General features: G+C 34.7%; 1 protein-coding gene across 1 annotated transcript in view; it reads left to right on the forward strand.

Moving 5' to 3' along the window:
- DCUN1D1 (defective in cullin neddylation 1 domain containing 1) overlaps positions 1-18,119 on the forward strand; it is a 30,464-nt gene extending 12,345 nt beyond the window's left edge. The window contains exons 2-7 of the mRNA XM_082624555.1: positions 447-663; positions 1,882-2,050; positions 4,253-4,383; positions 13,878-13,960; positions 14,193-14,289; positions 15,631-18,119. Of these exons, the coding sequence (XP_082480681.1) occupies positions 447-663; positions 1,882-2,050; positions 4,253-4,383; positions 13,878-13,960; positions 14,193-14,289; positions 15,631-15,710 (777 nt within the window). The 3' untranslated portion in view covers positions 15,711-18,119. The remainder of the gene's footprint in view (positions 1-446; positions 664-1,881; positions 2,051-4,252; positions 4,384-13,877; positions 13,961-14,192; positions 14,290-15,630) is intronic.
- Positions 18,120-20,274: the final 2,155 nt, after the last annotated feature.

A 20,274-nucleotide genomic window follows, 5' to 3' on the forward strand; every position in this document is an offset into this window, starting at 1 on the left:
CAGCGGCCGTGGCTCACGGGCCCAGCCGCTGCGCAGCCTGTGGGATCTTCCCGGACCGGGGCACGAACTCGTGGTCCCTGCATCGGCAGGCGGACTCTCAACCACTGCCCCACCAGGGAAGCCCTTGGTTAAGGTTTTGAGAGTAGCTCTCCTTCCCTTCGAGAGCCTTTGTACATGCTCACAGGACCCAATTTTAGGAGAAATGCAGGGTGGGTGAACTTCTCTTGCCTCTGTCCTAGTTTCTTTCCCCAAATGATACCAATTTTATGTTTTAGATTTTTTAAAAATTTGTCTTTCTGATTAATAGATCGAAAATAAGTCTTGAACTAAACGTTTTAATATTTTACGAGGAAAATGTACTGCTAAAAATGATTTAGTCAGCAGTATAGAAATGCTTAGTCTTTTGTGATGTTACACAGTTTCAGTTTATTTTCTGGTTTCGATAGAACAAGTTGAAATCATCGCAGAAGGATAAAGTTCGTCAGTTTATGATCTTCACACAGTCTAGTGAAAAAACAGCAGTAAGTTGTCTGTCTCAAAATGACTGGAAGTTAGATGTTGCAACAGACAATTTTTTCCAAAATCCTGAACTTTATATACGAGAGAGTGTAAAAGGATCATTGGACAGGAAGAAGTTAGAACAACTATACAATAGATACAAAGGTGAGTGTTTGCTTGTGACTTTAAATATTTTGAATGAGGTTTTCCAAATTTACATGCTGCTTGTGAGAAATCAAATGATACAGAGACCATTAATTGGGTGGATACAGAGCTCTTTAGATCTTAGAATTACTTTAAGAAATATGAAAAATTATTTTCCTCTTTTCACTAAAATTTCTTCTTAGTGTCTTTATTTCCTCCCCCTTTATCCGCCCCCCCCTTTCCTCCTTTGTGATCCAATTTGAGAATGGGGGCTGGGGGACTAGGTTTTTTCCCTCATTTTCTTATAAAACTCAGCTGAGCGGATTTTAAGAAAACCTGCCTAATAATTTTAATAACCTTTAAATAATTATAAAGTAATATACACTTAAAAAGTTAATACAGAATAGATTGAATAAGGAAAAAGTTAATAGTTTCTCCATCTTTTGCTTATTTATTCTCCTGAGGGAACCAATATTTAATAGCCTGGTGTCCAACTTTCTGGGTCTTTTATGTTTATGCAGAAATATATACGCAAAAAAAATTTCAAAATTTTGCCAAAAGTGGGATTATATTTTATGCATAGCTCATGCCCCAAAAATCAAAGGATGTGCAAATTTTTTATTCGTAGAGATGTTAGCAAATCACATTTGACAACAGTGTATGAGTGCCTCTTTCTTCTTGTATTTGTATTTAAATTTTTGCTGTCTGAAAAGTAAATATTGATAGTTGGGGGTTTTCTTCTTTAATTTGAACAACATATGTTTGCATTGTGATTAAAATTGAATTGCAGAGTTTATGTTTTTTTCGATATTCTTTAAGAAGTGATTTCTGTAGTGAAATGAACTTTAAGATAAAAAGAATTTCTGTGTATAATACTGTTTAGAATGCCTCTGTAAAATGTGGCTATGTTCAGTAAAAATCCTTTATCCCTATATAGGAGTGTCTGATTTTCTGAATGTGTGTTAAGTATGGAACTTTTTTCATATGAATAAATGAGACTTAAAAATCAGGTGCCTATCTGGGTATATATCTTGCTGTTAACTGTAAGAATGTTGTTTCAGGGGCAAAGTGGCTTTAAATATTACAGGGGGAAAATATCTCATAGAGCAATATTGCTTCATATTTTTGGTCTATCGTGATCATTAAAAAAAATGGAATATAAAGCAGTACCTTTCTCAGTTTCAGGAGTAGCACAGTAAAGTATGGCACTGATTTCATGTTGCATTGTTGTTTTTGAAGATCCTCAAGATGAAAATAAAATTGGAATAGATGGTATACAGCAGTTCTGTGATGACCTGGCACTGGATCCAGCCAGCATTAGTGTGTTGATCATCGCGTGGAAGTTCAGAGCAGCAACACAGTGCGAGTTCTCCAAACAGGAGTTCATGGACGGCATGACAGAATTAGGGTGAGTGTATAATTACCACAGGAAATTAGGTACATTACTGTGAGAATTACTGTGGAACTGACATTCATGCCCCCAAACATTGCTATAGATAGAAATGGGCTAATATGCTAGTTCCTTCCCATGTCAAGTTATTTGTGTAGTTAGTACAACCAACTCTATTTGCATTATGCTTTTATCATTTGTTTCTAAGGGAGATTGACTAATGTTAAAATTACTATGCTTTAATATTTTACATGGGTAAGTGAAATGAGCAAGTTTTAAGTTATTTCCTAATGTGAGGCTGTGAACTCTGAATTTACAAACAAACTCCTAGAATTTAAAATCTTGGAAGTTACTAATCACTTTTTGTTCTGCATAGACCTGGACAACTGATTAGCTAAATGTCTTGGTATAAATAGATTGAAAAATCACAGGTAGCGGTTTTACCTGTGGCCTTTAGTTGTCTGTATGTGATGAAGCTCCAAAAGTATTCAATTTGTGGATCGGTAACAGGCTGCCCTTTCTGTTTTTAGTGGGTGCTTTTGAATGATAATAGCTAAACACTTTTTGAACGTTTATTTTCTTTCAGGAACTATGCTAAATAAATACTTCACCTACCACTTCACAACAACTTTGTGAAAGAAGTGGTGTTTATATCCGCATTTTAGAGATGAGGAAATGGAGGTACAGAGAAACTAGAGAGGTAGTATTAAAGCCAGGATTTGGGCTCAGGCATTCTGATTCTTGGGCCTGAGGGACATTGTAATCAGTCAGGGTCCAGGCAAGACACACAAACCATACCAGTAATTTGAGCAGGGTAAATTTAAAAAATTGTTTTATTGTGTAAATGGGGTAAAAGAAAACTCTAAGCATAACAAAGGTGGCAGTTGCAAGAAGCTGCCATCACCCCTGGAACGGAGGGAAGGAAACAAGGAAGGAGCCTAGACACTTAAGAGGATCCCCACAAGGCTGAGATTCCGACCGCAGAAAACAGTGTGTAGCTGCCGTAGGAGCACTCTGCTCTGTTGCCTGCTTCTCTCGTGGAGAAGAAGCTCGCTAGGGGCCACTTGCTGCAGAGCCATGCAAGTTGCCTCCATTGGTGAACACTGCAGGGACCTCCCAACACGCTGAAACCCTTGCTCTCTGCAGAAAACAGACTGGGATAAGAAAAGTTCCTTCGTCCTCTCCCAGCCTTTCATCGCCCTCTCTTGGTAGAACCTAATAGTGAGCCAGCTGGCAAGAAAAATGAAGTTTCACAATTTGTAGTCCACTGCAGATAGTCACAAAGTAGGGCAAAGAAGGGTGAGTTTAAAGCCGAGAGACAATAAATTAATAACTGGCCTAGCCACTATGTTCTACAGCCAAAGCCAGCCTTATCCTGAACTTGCTGAAATGTTCTATGCTAGGACAGGTTTCATTAGAACTCTCTTTTTTTTCCCATTTAAAAGTGAGTTTATGTAAAATGTAATGAACTTCCAAATCAAAATTTTAATTTACAAACTAATAATCTGGGAGGTGTTATAAAGAGCATGGAAGGAACATAAAAGCAAAAATGATTTGAAGGAAAAAAAGTGGAATGCTTGGTTTGTGGAATCTATAACAGATCGAAGATTTCTACCTTATGGCTGTTAATGTGGAAACTAGGACTTGGTACTTGGACCCTTTCAGCTCCTTGGAAATTGAATGCTTTGCACATATAGAGAAAGTTTAATATTGATTTGAGGTAACTTCAGTTGGAGATGGTTGGAGATGATGTTTATTATGATACTTTGTATATATCAAGAAGTTTTCACGAGGAATGCTTGTTTCCTCACCTAGTCAAGACACTATGCTTTCAATTTGTTTGGAAGCTAGACATGTGATTTGTTACCATGTAAGGAATATCTACTACAGTTTGAACTGATGATTGTAAAGCTGATTACTATACATTCTCATCTGTTCACTACAGCTGACTTCTACAATTTGGGTGTGTTGACAGTCCAGTGAATTACATAATTAAAAGTAATAGCCCATTTCTTTTAAAAATAGTAGTTATTTATAACATTTAATCATCCCAGATCTTTTCTTCCTCCATCTAACCCCTTCTTATTTATGTAATGTAGAAAGGTGAAAATTTAATGGATTTTTAAAGAAGTTCTATGAAATATAAACTGTTGTAGGAATAAATGTTCTTAATATATAGTGAAAAAGTTTATCTTTTATAAACTTAATTTTACAATATAGATGTGACAGCATAGAAAAACTAAAGGCCCAGATACCCAAGATGGAACAAGAATTGAAAGAACCGGGACGATTTAAGGATTTTTACCAGTTTACTTTTAATTTTGCAAAGAATCCAGGACAAAAAGGATTAGGTAAGAATTTTTAAAAATTATATTTGGTGTTTCAAATATATTCAGATACATTGACAGCTTCACGTTTGTAATAGGAAGTTCTATGTTTTGAGCATAAAGTCATTATCAGTTACTGAAAAATACCGAGAAACAGTGAACTTCTAGTTAATCAGAATATACTCTGCCTATTCAATAACAGTGTTACCCTGGATACTATATGTGAACCACTGATTTTTTTTTTTTTTTTAAGAACTACAATACAGAAAATAGTTGTTAAAATTCCACTGACATAGGTTTGTATATTTGATCGTTTATTTTTCAGAAGATATTATAGGATCGTAGGATCATAAGTTTTTCACTATGTATCTGTTGAAATAGCATTGTAAGATTTCTGAATCACAGAATGCCAGATAAATGTATTCTTTTTTGGTGTGAATTATTTGGAAACTATAAGAAAGAATAAAAAAATGATTATCATTCATAATCTTATCCAGAAATAGCCACTGTTAACAGTTTAGATCAGTCAGTTTATACTGTAGAAACAACCACACATTTGCTTTGGGGATGGCTAAGGGAAGTGGAGGTAAAAGCTACAGTGTAATTTGCAGATTATTCAGAAAAAGTAGACAGTAGCACATAATGCAAAATAATAAATATGAGTGTGAGGGTTTTAGATAAAAGGAGAAATGAGTAAAAGCAGGAATGGTTGGGAAATGCTTCCTGGGCAAGAAGTGATGAGAACTAAAGGATTTGATATTTGGGCAAGGGATGATGAAAAATGTTCCAGGGAGAGGATAGTTATTAATGAAGGTCTCAGACTTCAGAAATAAGCTTGGCTTCTTTGTGGAAGAGAGAAAATGATTTGATTTTAGTGGGAATGTTTGTTTGGAGCTTAAATTGGTGAGATAAGGCTTCTTTTAAAAACAGGACAGAAAGGCTTAAATTGGAATTTATGGGCAATGGGGTTGCACTGAAGACGATGGTGGCAGTAACAGCCATTTAATGTGAGCTTTTGGTGTGCCTGGCAGTGTGCTGAATACTTTACATACACTGCCTCATTTGGTGTTTAACAACTTTATGAGTTATTCATTCTTTCATTCAGTAATTCACCAGCTGCCATGTGCCAGTCATAGAGTGCTAGACACTTGTTATCCTTATTTGGCAGATGAGGAAACTGAGGCACAGCAAGTTAAATAACTTACCCAATGATGGAAGTGAGTTTTTGATTTTGAAGATACAGTAGTTGGAGAGGCTAATAGGGGCCTCTTGTACTAATCATTCTTTATATTTTAGATTAGAGAGAAAAAAAGCTTTGAGAAAAGGATTGTGTGACTAGGAATTAGACTGGAGGAAGTGACTGAAAGCTAGTAGAAGGGATGAATATACAGCATTTGTATTTGAGAATTGGCCTAAAGAGTGACTAAATGTGACTGAATTAAGATTTACAAAATACCTATTAAGGAAAATTCGAAATAATGAAGTCTCCTTTCCAATTAATTTAGGTTGCATCTTATTCTTACAGGAAACTTCTTCATTTTGCAGGCAAAATAAGCTGGGATACCTAGTGTTAGTTTCTCTATCCTGTATCTGTGGCCACAAGTTAACTGGGCTAGTTTTTCTAGTCTCCTCTTTTCTTCCCACAAATAAAAACCAATTAACATCTTCGAACTTACATGTATATACTAAAAGAATTATTTCTTTGTGTTTAGAAATGTAGCACAATGTTTTGATACCATTAGAGAAAATGTTCTGAATCTCAAGTGTTGATTTAAAGGGGCTGAACCTATTCCTTAGTTATAACCCTACCCCTTACTAGAGCACAAAATAAATGATGTTTTTGGGTGACTATGTAGTCTTGATATTGAATCTTAGTTTTTATTATATTTGGTGAAGATAAGGCAAAATTAACATTTTTATACCTGTTTGATATATCAATATGATGGTAAATTGGAATTTTAGATTACAGGAAAAGTTGAGAAAAATATTGTGCTGAAGAATTCGATTTTAAAATTATGTTTTATTCTATTATGTAGTAAGTATTGAGCTTAAGAAAAATGTCACATTGTTTAATGGGTGTAGAGTTTCTGTTTTGTAAGATAAAGAGCTCTGGAGATTCATTGTACAACACCGTGAATGTAACTAACACTACTGAACTGTACACTGAAAAATGGTTAAGATGATAAATTTTATGTGTATTTAACCACAATTTAGAAGTTGTTTTTAAAAAAGCCCTGAACCATAGAATGTGCAACACAGAGTGAGCCCTGATGTAAAATACTGGACTTTAGTTAATAATATTGGCTCATCAGTTATAAGAAATATACCACACTAAAACAGTATCTTAAAAATAGTGGAAATGGGGGGAAGGTGGGGTAAAGGTATATGGGAACTCTGTACTTTCTGCTCAGTTTTTCCATAAACCTAAAACTAAAAAAGTCTTAATTTTAAAAAAAGACAAAATGTAATAAAAGACAAATCATAATTTCTCTTTTTGTTTTGCATTGGTATTGGGTGTCAGGAAATGTAATGACTTGCTTAGTTGAAGAACTTAATTAAACAGAAAACAGTTTTCTTGACAGCCTTTCTAAGGGTTCACAGGGCTCTTAAATTATAATATTTGGCAGAAAGGAATTAGGAGATCGTAGGAGAGGAGGTGAGGCCCAAACAAATTGGCAAAGAGTGACAGTGACAGCACTGCGGTTTATTTATAAATAGCTGTGCTAATTCTAATGAGAGCTGGTGTTTTCCATATTTTCTCATTTTCTATAACCTTATTTCTTGTGACACCAGGATAGGGTACTTCCTCTGTCATCATCTGCTTCAGTCACCTGCCATTTCTGATGGTCTTCTGAATCATAAATTTGAAAGGGATTTCATAAGTCCTGTGTTAAATCTAACCTATGCAAAGTAGCACCTGTACCTGATGCTCATTTAGCTTTTATGTTTGAATGTACAGGGTGGGGCTTGAACACACATTGTTTTAGAAAGTGGTCCATTCTTATCACAGAATACTCTTCCTTGCTATCACAAAGTTTTTCCTTATTAAGCTAACATCTTTGTCTTTATAACTTTTACCATTGTTCTTATTTGACCTTTGCTGCAGCACAAAGGAAGTCTAACCATTGTTTTTCTCATTTATCCCTTCTCCTTTTTTTCAGGTCAGCATTCCAAATTTTAACTGTTCTTCATTTGAGAAGACCTTTGTTATTCCGTTGCTGTCACCCCTAGATAACATTTCCAATTTCTCAGTTTCTCTCAAAATAGAGTTCTTAAAGCTGAACATAATACTCCAGAAGGAGGCTATTTAATGTAGAATACTGTGGGTCTGTTATTTTTTACGAGACTGTTCATTCTATTAATTTGTTCAAAAATTACATTTGTTTTTTACAGCCATGGTATTTTTAGGACCATCCTGAACTTTCTTAAAGTCTGTAGGTTATTTTCTTATGAACTGTTGTGGTTCAGCTAGAATGTTATACCTGTGCAGTTGATTTAAACATTTTTAACATTACTTGTTAAACATTCATTTAATATTCAGAAATAATTTTATAGAGTGTTTTTAATGTGTATTTTCATTTACGTAATCCCATTTGCTTCTCATAACAACCCTTGGAGCTAAGTAAAAAACCTCTTTGTCATAAAGATGAGGAAAGTCATGGTCAGAGAGGCTGACTTATTAAGGTCACATAACTTTAGAGTTGGTAGAATTGGGACTCAACCTCAGATCTTCTGATTCCACATTTTTTTTTTTTTTTCCGGTACGCGGGCCTCTCACTGTTGTGGCCTCTCCCACCGCGGAGCACAGGCTCCTGGTGCGCAGGCTCAGCGGCCATGGCTCACGGACCCAGCCGCTCCGAGGCATGTGGGATCCTCCCGGACCGGGGCACAAACCCGTGTCCCCTGCATTGGCATGTGGACTCTCAACCACTGCGCCACCAGGGAAGCCCCCTGATTCCACATTTTATATTCTTTTTATTATATTAGGTTGTGCTAACTATAGATATCTCTAGGTAAATTAAGACTTTGTGAGTAGGATTTTAAATCCCCATTCATCCTCCCTAGTGAGTTGGCAACATTTTGTTCCCCTTAGGGATGGTGTTTGGATCCAGTCTCAGTTCATTTCCATATTCATCTGTCACTCAATTGATCATCTTTTATGAAACACATTGCCCTTGTTGATTCAGTTTGAAAGAATAACACTGGGATTACCTCTGTTTGCATTTTAAATTTTATTATAAGGGCTTAAGGATTCATTCTGCAAGTATCTCAGTTTTAGGTAATACTATTATTAGGACTTGCTTGTGTCTTTTTCTCTGTGTTATCCTTCTGTTTATTCTAACTGCGGTTGTTGCTTCTTGTTACATTATTATTGACTTTGTTCTCTTTCCAAAACTGCTTCAGAATCTATAATAATAATTTTAAAAATTATTAAAAATAAACAATAGTAATAATAAGGACACGTTATTTACCAGGCACTGTTCCAATGTTTTAGGTGTGTTCACTCGTTTAATTATTACAACAACCCTGTGAGGGTAGGTACTGTTATCTTTTTTTTTAAACTGAATTACCGAGAGGTGAACTTAGTTGCCCGAGGCTACTTAATTAGTGGTGGAGTTGAGATTTAAGAGGCTAAACTACTATATTAAACCACTTCTCTCTAGCTGGGTTGTTCTTTTGTCACTCAGACATTTCTAACTAAAGGGCAGCTTTCCTTCCTCCCTCCCTCCCTCCCTCCCTTCCTTCCTTCCTTCCTTCCTTTCCTTCCTTCCTCCCTTCCTTTCGGTGTGTGTGTGTGTGTGTGTGTGTGTGTGTGTGTGTGTGTGTGTGTGTGTCCCCGTACTGCGCGGCTTACAGGATTTTAGTTCCCTGACCAGGGATTGAACCTGGGGCCCTGGCAGTGAGAGTGCTGAATCCTAACCACTGGACCACCAGGGAATTCCCTAAAGGGCAGTTTTTCATATGCTTGTGGCAATTGACATTTTATCCCTGTACAACTTAATCTTATGTGTTTCAGCTCCTAATAATAACTTATTAATCTTTTTGAATATTCCTGTTTCATCCAAAAACATTTATTGGCTGGTTACTCTGAGAGCATGGAATTAGGAACGTCTTAAGTCTGTCGGTGAGTTTGCATAGGAACATCTTAAGTCTGTCGGTGAGTTTGCAAAGTCTTCACAAAGATTATACTTTTTTAGCCTTGAAGAATGAATATATGTTTTCAAAGCCAAAAGAAAAAGAAGCCATCTCTAATGTGGAGAGATTAGAAAGTTCAGTTGCTTAGAGGTGAGAGACATAGCACCTTTGAGAAACTGCAAGTAAGTTCATTTGATTAGAAATGTAGATTTTTATCTGAAGGCAGTAGGAAATATTGCAGATTTTAAAAAGTTAATAGACTTTATTTTTTGAACTGCTTTAGATTTACAGCAAAATTGAGCAGAAGGTACAGAGATTTCCCAACTACTCCCTTCCCCCACACCATGTATAGCTTCTCCCATTATCACATTCCCACCAGAATGGTGCATTTGTTACAGTTGTACCTACATTGACACATCATTATCATCCAAAGTTCAACTTCACAGTAGGGTTCACTCTTTTTTTTTTTTTTTTAATTTTATTGAAATATAGTTGATGTACAATGTTGTGTTAGTTTCTGGTGTATAGCAAAGTAATTCAGTTATATATATATGGGATACATACAAGATTCTTTTCCATTATAGGTTATTACAAGATATTGAGTATAGTTCCCTGTGCTATACAGTAGGTCCTTGTTGGTTCTCTACTCCATATATAGTAGTGTGTATATCTTAATCCCATACTCCTAATTTATCCCTCCCCTAGGGTTCACTGTTAATGTTGTAAATTCTGTGAGTTTGGACAAATGTATAATGACATGTATCCACCATAATAGCTTCATACAGAGAAGTTTCACTCTCCCTAATAAACCTCTGTGCTCTGCCTGTTCATCCTTTCCTCCCTCCTAACCCCTGGCAACCACTGATCTTTTTACTATCTCCATAGCTTTGCCTTTTCCAGAATGTCATATAGTTGGAATCATGCAGCATGTAGCCTTTGCAGATTGACTTCTTCACTTAATAATATTATTATGCATTTGTTTTCCTCCGTATCTTTTCATGGATTGAAAGCTCATTTCATTTTGGCAGTGAATAGTTTTCCTTCATCTGGATGTACCACAGTTTATATATCTGTCTACCTACTAAAGGACATCTTGGTTGCTTCCAAGTTTTGGCAGTTATGACTTCTGTAAACGTCCATGTGCAGGTTTTTGTGTGGATATAAGTTTTCAGTTCATTTGGGAAAATACCCAGGAGTGTGATTGCTGGATTATATGGTAAGCGTATGTTTAGTTTTGTAAGAAACTGCCAAACTGTTGCAAAGTGGCTGTACTATTTTGCATTCCCACCAGCAATGAATGAGAGCTCCTGTTGCTTCACATCCTCGCCAGCATTTGGTGTTGTCAGTGTTTTGGATTTTGGCCATTCCAAAAGGTGTGTAGTGGTATCTCATTGTCGTTTTAATCATTGAAGAATTTTAACATGGAAGTGAAACCAAATTTATATGCCTGAAAGGTCCATCTGAAAGCAGTGTCGTCCTTTAAAAGGTGTGGAGGCAGAACTAGAGGAAGAGAAATTGGTTATGAAGCTGTTGCAGTGATTTAGCTAGACATGAAGAGGACCCTAGCATAGGCCCTAGCAAGGGATGGAGAAGAGAGAGAGATTTAAAAGGTACTTAGAAGCCAAAATGAGAAATCTTTGATTGAAAGTGTGATGAGGAAGTTAGTCTTAACTCCCATTTGGGGATATTTGGAAGTGGGGGGGGGTATTTTTGGTATTGTTACAACGACTGAGGGTTTCTACTGGGATTAGGGGTCTGTCTGCTAAATGACCTGCAGTGCATAGGACTTCATTTCCTTACAATGAAAAATTGTGTTTCATTGAGAAACACTGTAGGGTGATGACATTCATTGAGAGAAAAGAAAATGGTAGGTCTGTAGAGGTAAGATAATGAGTTCAGTTTGAGCCCTGTTGAATTTGAGTTGTTTGTGGATATCCAGTTGAAGATGTCCTTAGGCAATTAGATGTAAGAATCTAGAATATAGAAAGAGCCGTTTCAGATTTAGGACTTGTTAGAGATGGTTTGAGCGTATAACTTGAAAAAAGGTAAAGGTTTGAAAAATCTACTGAGAGAAGTAGAGGTGGTTATTGCTGACGTACAGTGTTATAGAACATCAACATTTAATGGACAAATGGAGGAAGAGGAGCAGTAAAAGAAAATAAGGCCAGAGAGGACAGAGGAAAATCAATAGAGTGATACCATTAAAGCTGAGAGAAGCGACAGTTCCATCCAGGAGGTGTACTCAATTTTGTCAAGTACGGCAGAGAGCCAAGTAAATTAAGGACTTAAAGGTTTATTTGGCAACCAGAAGGGCTTGGTGACCCTTCAGAGATTACTTTCAGTGGGGTGAGTGACAGAGGTGGACACTAGTTTATAGAATTAAAATGTGTGGTAGGTGAGGAAATTGAACAATGAATGTAGATTACAAAAAGTTCTTTTAACTACCTGAACTTTCAAACATCATATAGGTACACTCCTATTCTTGTAATATTCTTAGGTTAGTATATCAGCTGAGAAATGGGCCTCTATAGGTGTCTCATGGTTTACAGTTATTTGAATATTTCATTGTTTCTCATCCTTATTTTCTAAAAATTAATTGAAAAGGGAAAAAAATGCTAACACTAGTAATAAGCTTAGTTCTCATAAATTTAATGCATTTGAAGTGAAGAAGGATATCATTAAGCATGCTAATAACAGCAAATCCTACTATACATGCTAATAACAGCAATCTTACTGCACTTAAGCTAGACAATTATATGTTTGGTTGGTAAAGAAAAGGATAAAATTAAAGAACCTGGAAGGAATATTTGATACAGAGCTTTAAAGACTGCAAAGATTAAAAAGGAATTGTGATTAGGGATTGTTGTCATATTTCTAGTTCTCTTAAAACATGGGGATCTGAACTTGACTATCAGACATGTTTTCATGAGCACATTAAAAATAAAAGTAGAAGACTCCATGAACTCTCTCAAGATGATCTGTGGAGGGAAGGAGAAAGAGGGTAGCTTGTAAGGGAATGGAGAGATACAAGAAAGATTTATTAAAGATAGGTGATGACTTGAGCATGTTCCTTTGTGGGGGGAAAGCTGGAAGACAGGGCAAAGTTGAAGATACAGGGAGAGAAGAAAATTAATCAGTAGACCAGATTCCTTGAAAAGGCAGGATGGCATATTGGATCCATAGTAATGGTGTTAGGGACTTAACCTTGGATGGGAGAAGAGGTACCTTTTCCAAGGAAACTTGTTCATTCAGCAGTTTCTGAATGCCTGCTGTGTGTTTCAGTATGCTAGTTTGGGGATATGTAGTCCCTATCCTTGAAGAGGTTAGGGTCTAGTGAAGATGGGGGATTTTTTTGCCTTAAGTCCTATATGTTTTTTTTCAGGTAGGATGTGAGCCTTTTTGGAGTCTTTCCTAGTCTTTCATGATTCCTCAGATTATCCAGAGTAGTTTGGAGATCATATCTAAAAGGACTTTTAAGTTACTTGGGGTGTAATTTTTCCTGACCTGGAAATGTAAATTTACTCATAAAAGCTTGACCTAACTACTTTAGTTCCTTGAAAGAGATCATAGTTCTTTCTCTCTGTTGTTATGACAGATCTAGTTTTTTGTCATGTGGTAATATTGCTTCTTTATCCTTATCGGCTCCCAAACCAGATAAATAGTCATTTATATCCTCTTCATCAAACTTTTAAAAAGACAAATCTTAGTTTATTATTAATTTTAAAATTTTAATATTCTTAATGGTCTCCTTGAGGATCAGTCAGCCAACAACTTGGAGTGTAAGGTTGGTTAGGATTGTGGGTAGTAATTCTTTGCGTTACAGCTTATAGGTGTACCTCAGTGATTTACAGCTGGGGGCAGTTTTGCCTCCCAGGGGACCTTCGTCAATATGTGGAGATACTTTTGGTTGTCACCACTGGGGATGGGGCAGAACTGCTACTGGCACCTAGTGGATAGAGGCCAGGGATGCTGCTAATGCTGTAATGCATGCACAGGACAGCTTCCCACAACAAAAAATTATCCGCCCCAGAATGTCAAAAGTGCTGAGGTCAAGAAACACTGGTGTACATTAATATTTGAATACTTATGAGCTAGTCAAACATGCTTACCTACGTTATCTCATTTAAACTTCAGAAACCCCTTATGAGGTAAGTGATACCCTTCTTGCCCTGAAGGCACCATTCATTTGTGATGGAAGCAGGATACAAAGCTTGGACTTAACTCTATAGGAAATTTTTATTATGTAAGTATTCAGGACACAAGCCTTTTTTTTTTTTTTTTTTTTTTTTTTAAGGCTATCTTTTGTCTTACTTGGTGTTTTTTTGTTTCAGGGACAAATATTCCTGACATTTGAAGTATATAATTTATTTTTAATATTACAGATCTAGAAATGGCCATTGCCTACTGGAATTTAGTGCTTAATGGAAGATTTAAATTCTTAGACTTATGGAATAAATTTTTGTTGGTAAGTTCATATTTTCTGCAGTTTGGTGTTTTCTCTAAACTTTTGCTTTGTTTGAAGATAAATTAACATTTTAAAGCATAACTAATTTCAGAGCATGTAATGGACATAGAATGAAAAATTTGATTTCCAGAATTTTATTACATAGGTCATTTTGCATTCTTGTATTTGGCATCATCTGGACTGTTTTTTTGAAACTCTTTTTAGTGATTTGGATGCTTTTTTTTTTAAATAGGAACATCATAAACGATCAATACCAAAAGATACTTGGAATCTTCTTTTAGACTTCAGTACAATGATTGCAGATGACATGTCTAATTATGATGAAGAAGGTAATGAACATTTTGCTCTATGAGTTTTTTGAAAAATTTGTCTTCTTTTATCACACACTCTTGAACATCTTGTCTACTTCTGTTTTTCTTAGAGTTAGATTTCCCTCTTCTGAGCTTTTATTTGTGCTCTTCTGAATGTATGAAATGCCTTCATCTTCTTTACCAATCTGCATTGTTTCCTTAAATACCAACTCTGTGTATTCATATCTTGCAGAAAGGCATGAGTACTTTTCATCCATGTTTTAGATTTTCAGTTTACTTTAGGAACCTGTTCTTTTCTTAATGTACTTTTATAGTACTTGTATATGTATTTTTTGTTGTCGTCTGTTTGTTTTGTCTGTGAACTTGATCGTAAACTCCTTAAGTTTAGTGACCTTGTCCAAATGGAAACGGTTTAGTTTCCTACTGTAGTACTCTTGGCATTCAGTAAATATTCACTGATTGAATGCTTTTCTGCTGTTTCTTCATGTACATATAAGGATGATTTTGCCATCCACTATCAGGACATGTGCTTTTGTTTTTCTGGAACTGGCAGTGATTTACATTCGTTTCTTCACGCATACTTACCTAGTTCCCCTTGAGAATTAGCAGGATTTTTTTTTTTTTGATATTGTTGAATAGACAGGTATTCTTTGAAAAATCTCTAGTAACCTTGGTCTCCTTAAAAGTGTCCTGGAACTACTTAATGTAACCAAAGATATTGTTATTTCCTTATCTTTGTTTTCATTGTCATGTATTGTCTTCTTTAAGAAGTGAGAAATGACTGATAATTGATAACTGTGCTTTCTGTTAGACCTTACACAAAAGTGAAGAACTTCCTGATTTGGAGGTTGGCATAGAGAAGAGGCATGTATAGAGGCATGCATATATGTAATTTAAAATCCTTTAGTAATTTATTATCATGAAATAGATTAGAGTTTGATCCTTGTTGTTAATTTCCTTTGTAAGATTGCCACAAAGTGCAAAAAAAGATTAACTCCAACCTACTGTGCTTTCAGCAGCACTGGCAGCATGTCATCATATCAAGGTCAGATTTGACCAGATTACTTCAGTGGCCTGATTCAGTGGCCCTCAGAAAACCATAATATTATTAGTTACCAGAAGGGTTATTTTTTATCATTCAAGGAATTATCAAGTGTTGGAATAATAGAGAAGAGAGAAAGGAATATTCTAGGTAGAAACTCTAAAGAGCTAGGAATTTGGAAGTCCTATCTGTGGGAATACTTATAATGACATACTTTAACAATTATGGGGAAGATATTTTTTAAAAAATAAAGGATTCTATTAAAATGTTACCTTATTTCTGTTTTTCTTTCTTTCCTTTCTCCCCCCTCCCCACAGGAGCATGGCCTGTTCTTATTGATGACTTTGTGGAATTTGCACGCCCTCAAATTGCTGGGACAAAAAGTACAACAGTGTAGCACTAAAGGAACCTTCTAGAATGTACATAGTCTGTACAATAAATACAATGGAAAATTGCACAGTCAATTTCTGCTGGCTGGACTGAACTGAAGATCAATCCTCACAATTCAGACTGAGGGTTGAGACAAAACTTTAAGGATACATCTTGGACCATATCGTATTTCATTCTTCTAATGGTGGTTTGGGCTTGTCTTCTAGTCTGGGCCGCTCTAAACATTTATTATTCCAACATTGTGGATTTCATCTTATATCTGTGGACCATCCTAGTTTATTCTCCCATAAGTCTTAGAAGCTTTATGGTGATTATTTTGAAGTTTCCATTCTTGCATAAAGCACAATGCTGTCTTCATCAGAAAACAGTTTGGCATAAGAATTAAACATGTGAACATCACAATTTATAAAAACTTCTTAAATATATGCTTTGGGCTAGTTGCAAAGACTATGCTGATAGCACTTCCAGTGAGAGTGATATATTTAAGTGTACCAGATCTGGAATGGTGTTTTGGTATGGGGGGATTTTTTTTTTCCTGGCAAATCACATGTATTGTTAACGTGAGTAGAGTATCTGTTGAAAAAAAGTCAAAATAACCAACGTGAAAAATTTTTAGGATAACTTGGTGTGCCTACCCAAAATTTTACTGTGTTTTAGACCCTCGATTTCAGAAGGTTCCACAGAACTAGTCTGCACTTATCTTACCCATGTTTATATATAGTTGTCTTACAGGGGGTTTTATTTAGAAAAACATCTGCATAATGTTAGATTCTACTCCTGTCTACATTATGCACTCCATAATTGGATTTCATTATGATTTTGAAACGCTTATATGCCTGTTGAGTAAGTTAAACTATTTAATTTGTTTTGAATGTTTTAGATTGCTACATAATACAATATTCTAAATTTAGGCATGAGGGTTTATTTTTGTTTTTGGGGTTTTTTTGGTCAGCGCACTATGGAACACAAATGAAATTCTCTTAATTTATAAGATAGTAGGAATTAAATTTTGAAAATGGTTGTAATGAGCCATAAAGTTCAATTCTTATAATATAGGTACTGCTCTTTCAGACAAATAGTCCATTTTTGATGACTTCTTATTTTGTTGAAATTGCTTTAACTGCTAATCACTGGTTGCCAAATATTTCAGGAGCAAAGATTTTCAAGCAGGCATGCATTTGATGCAAAGTACCAATCTGGCTTCTATTTTCGTAAATTATTTAATTTCTACTGTTCTTTGTTTCACTCAGATTAGCTCAGTTTTCACATCGAAGCAGAACTCTGTCTTGTATGTTTTGGGTTTTTTTCTTCATTACAAGACCCATGAACTGCTTTCATGCTGAAAATGTTGATTTCTTTGTTCACTTCTTGACCTGTGAAGAAGGGTTTATTGCTTTCTTAAACATTTCTATAAGGCAGGTTAAAAAATGTAAAATTTCAGATATTGGATGACTGGTTTTTAGCAGGAGTAGATTTTGCTTGGTGTATCCAGGCACTCTAAGTTCTAATGTTGAAATTATCAAAGGTATGTACTTCAGAATAGCAGTACATTATAAGGTATATGCGGAAATGATTTTAAGAAACAATGATATATTAAAACTACTTTTTATTTACGATTTTGAAATTGACTAGAAAGCTTTTCCCATAGATATTAATATTCTAATCATAACTTTAATTCAAGAATATGATTCTATCAAAAGAAAATTTTGAAAATTTCTATTCAGGTTACTGGAATTCGTTATTTAAAAAAGAAAAGAAAAAAGAAGAATCCTGCTGCTTTCAGTATTTCCTGATTTCATATTTGTAAATATTAAGAGGAACTTCAATTATGAAAAATTTTTAAAAGATATATATATATAAATGTACTATTTTGTTTCCTGTCTTGAAGATTTTGAGTTATGGTATTGTTTTTGAATTGATTACTTAATTCCGGTATGCTGTGTTTTGAAATGAGATCCGATTAGCTTTTTTTCCCCAATATAAATTGTTTTTCATAAAAGTCTGATATTGATTCGTGGCCTAGTGCCTTGGGTTTTACAGACTTTTCCTTTTAAATGCAAGACCTTTTCAACAAAATAGTGTTTGTCATCAGTTTGGTACTAAACATTTATAATTACTATGTAATTATAAACAAAAAAATACATAAAGCTTTGAATATAATCATGTAGCATAAAAGTTAAGGTTGTTAACTCTATGATGGCGTCTTAGAATTAAACAATACTATTACTAGGGCTGAAAAGAGAAGACTGATTTAATGTGGTGTGGTTATTCTGAGGATACATGTCTGGTTACAGGGAATATTTTGTACTAAAAAATGCTTACACATAATGGCCGTGTGTGTGTGAGTGTGTGTGAAAGAGAGAGATTGACAGGTTGAAAGAGACACACATGCTCACGCACACACACACACACACACTCACACACACACACAACTTGAATTGCTTTAATTCATTAGTGTTTCAGTCTTCATTCTGGTAAACTCCCCATGCTGATTCTTTGTTTTAAACTGAACCACAGGTACAGTTTCCTTTTTGCCAAATGTCAAAACAGGTACACATTTTACAATGTAATGCTTTTTAAATAGTAAAGTGTATAAAATTAGAAGTGCCCACATATAAAAATACTTGAGAGTAAGATTATCTTTAGTGACTATCATCTGCATATCTCTGTAAGTTCAATTGTGTTTCTTACATCCCTGTCATATTACCAACAGAGGCAATAAAAGCTTCAGTGAAATTGCCATGACTAAATCTTTTCACATATTATTTCAGTGTAATACTTTTAAAGACTAAAATATACCGGAAAACTTTTCCAGAAAGGATAATTATTTATGGAAAGAGCATTATAATGGCAAGTTTTGGGGAGAAAAGACATGCCAAGTCTTGTTTACTACATTTAAAATGTTTACAACTATACTGGGCTGCTTTATTTAATTAACAGTACTGTAGTTGTGTAATACGGCTTTGTAAGTATGTGTTCTTCATTAGACTTTTAAAAAGTTTTAATGAGAGAAAGAAAACTTAATAAAATAACATGGGAAATCTTTTATATAATATGCTTACTGGGGAATTCTTATTTAAGCAAGGTATACTATTTTTTTCCTCAGAAAGATTTAAGTGAATGAAGTGTTCATCTATTTTTTATTTGACGATAATCAAGAGGTTTGAGTAGTTGTAGCCAGTTTAATGTGCACTTTGCTTAGATTTTTAAAAACATGTTACAATGAAGACTACGTATTGTAAACCTTCTGTAACTTTTACGTATGAATGACAGAAGAAAGTTAAACCTAATGAAAGAATTTTGGAATAAAAAAAGGAAAGTGGTGCTGGGGAAATTTATTATAGTTCACGAAGTATGCCTTTGTAAACCTGAATCAACTTTTAGCAAGAATTAATTTATGGAGTTCTAAATGTTAAATTGTGTATATTTAATAGAAAATACTTGACACCTCAGCAGTTTTCTTTAAATGTTACTTTATACTTTTAACAATATGATTTATATTGCATACATAGATGTTTTGATAAGATTTTATCAAATTTGATAATGTAATGATAAAATGTTTTTTAAATGTGAACTATTTAACATATAACTTAATATCTGAGGACGTAATACCTGAATTGTGATTTCTACATAATGTGATAATTAGGGTTCAAATTATGGCTCATCATTTAATTGATTATAAACGAGTATATTTCTGAACTCTTTACTTGCCTCCATTTTTACAATCATATAGCAATAATTTCTATTTTTATTTTATAGAAATGTGGTGAAGTTATATATCATGATACCTTTACCTTTGATTTCTGAAGGGGAAGGGGTTTATATTTTGTAGTTGATAAATCTGAAAATTCCTAATAGTACAAATCCCCTTTTCCAGGTTTACCCTTACTATTTGTCCCTATTTTGGTTGAATATTTGCTTGATTTGTACCTGATTCTGGAGGCAGATAGTCCTGTTTTTTTTTTTTTTTCTTAATTCATAATACAGTTACATAAATGGTTTTACCAGAGCATTCTTGCCATCTATTTTCTTTACTGCCTGTTGGGTAATTGGCATTTCTTGCTGACAAGCTCATTTATTTGACACTTTTCCACTAGGCTCAGTGTTTTGTGTTAATGTGGCTTTTGACTTCTCTTTCGTTGGTCTTTTTTTAATCTGTCATAATAAGGAAATTATGATAAAATGTGCACAGCCTTTGTAGTAGATGGAATTCCCAAAAAGTAATGTCTTTATTTATGGAGTTTTAAAGACAGATTATTTGGGGAATCATTTTATAATTAATCCATTTTAAAAATAGAGTCCCTAAAAAGTATATTTTTAATCAAGTATATCCAAGTTTTTCTTAAAAGTATTGCTTATGTATTTTCAGCTTACCTTTTTTGTATTTGTGCTGTGCAGAAGTCAGTGTAGCTTGTAACTTAAAGCATTTGTTTTCAAGCCATACCTTGAGGCTGCTATATTTATGAGGTTGGAAGCTTTCTATTTTATCTCTTGTAGGTTATTGGCGTTTCATATGAGATTTTGTTTGGGGAAAAAATGTTTGATTAAAAAAATATTTTAATGACTGGCTT

The sequence above is a fragment of the Mesoplodon mirus genome, assembly GCF_964341445.2.
Source record: "Mesoplodon mirus genome assembly, chromosome: 6".
NCBI classification, from domain to species: Eukaryota; Metazoa; Chordata; class Mammalia; order Artiodactyla; family Ziphiidae; genus Mesoplodon; species Mesoplodon mirus.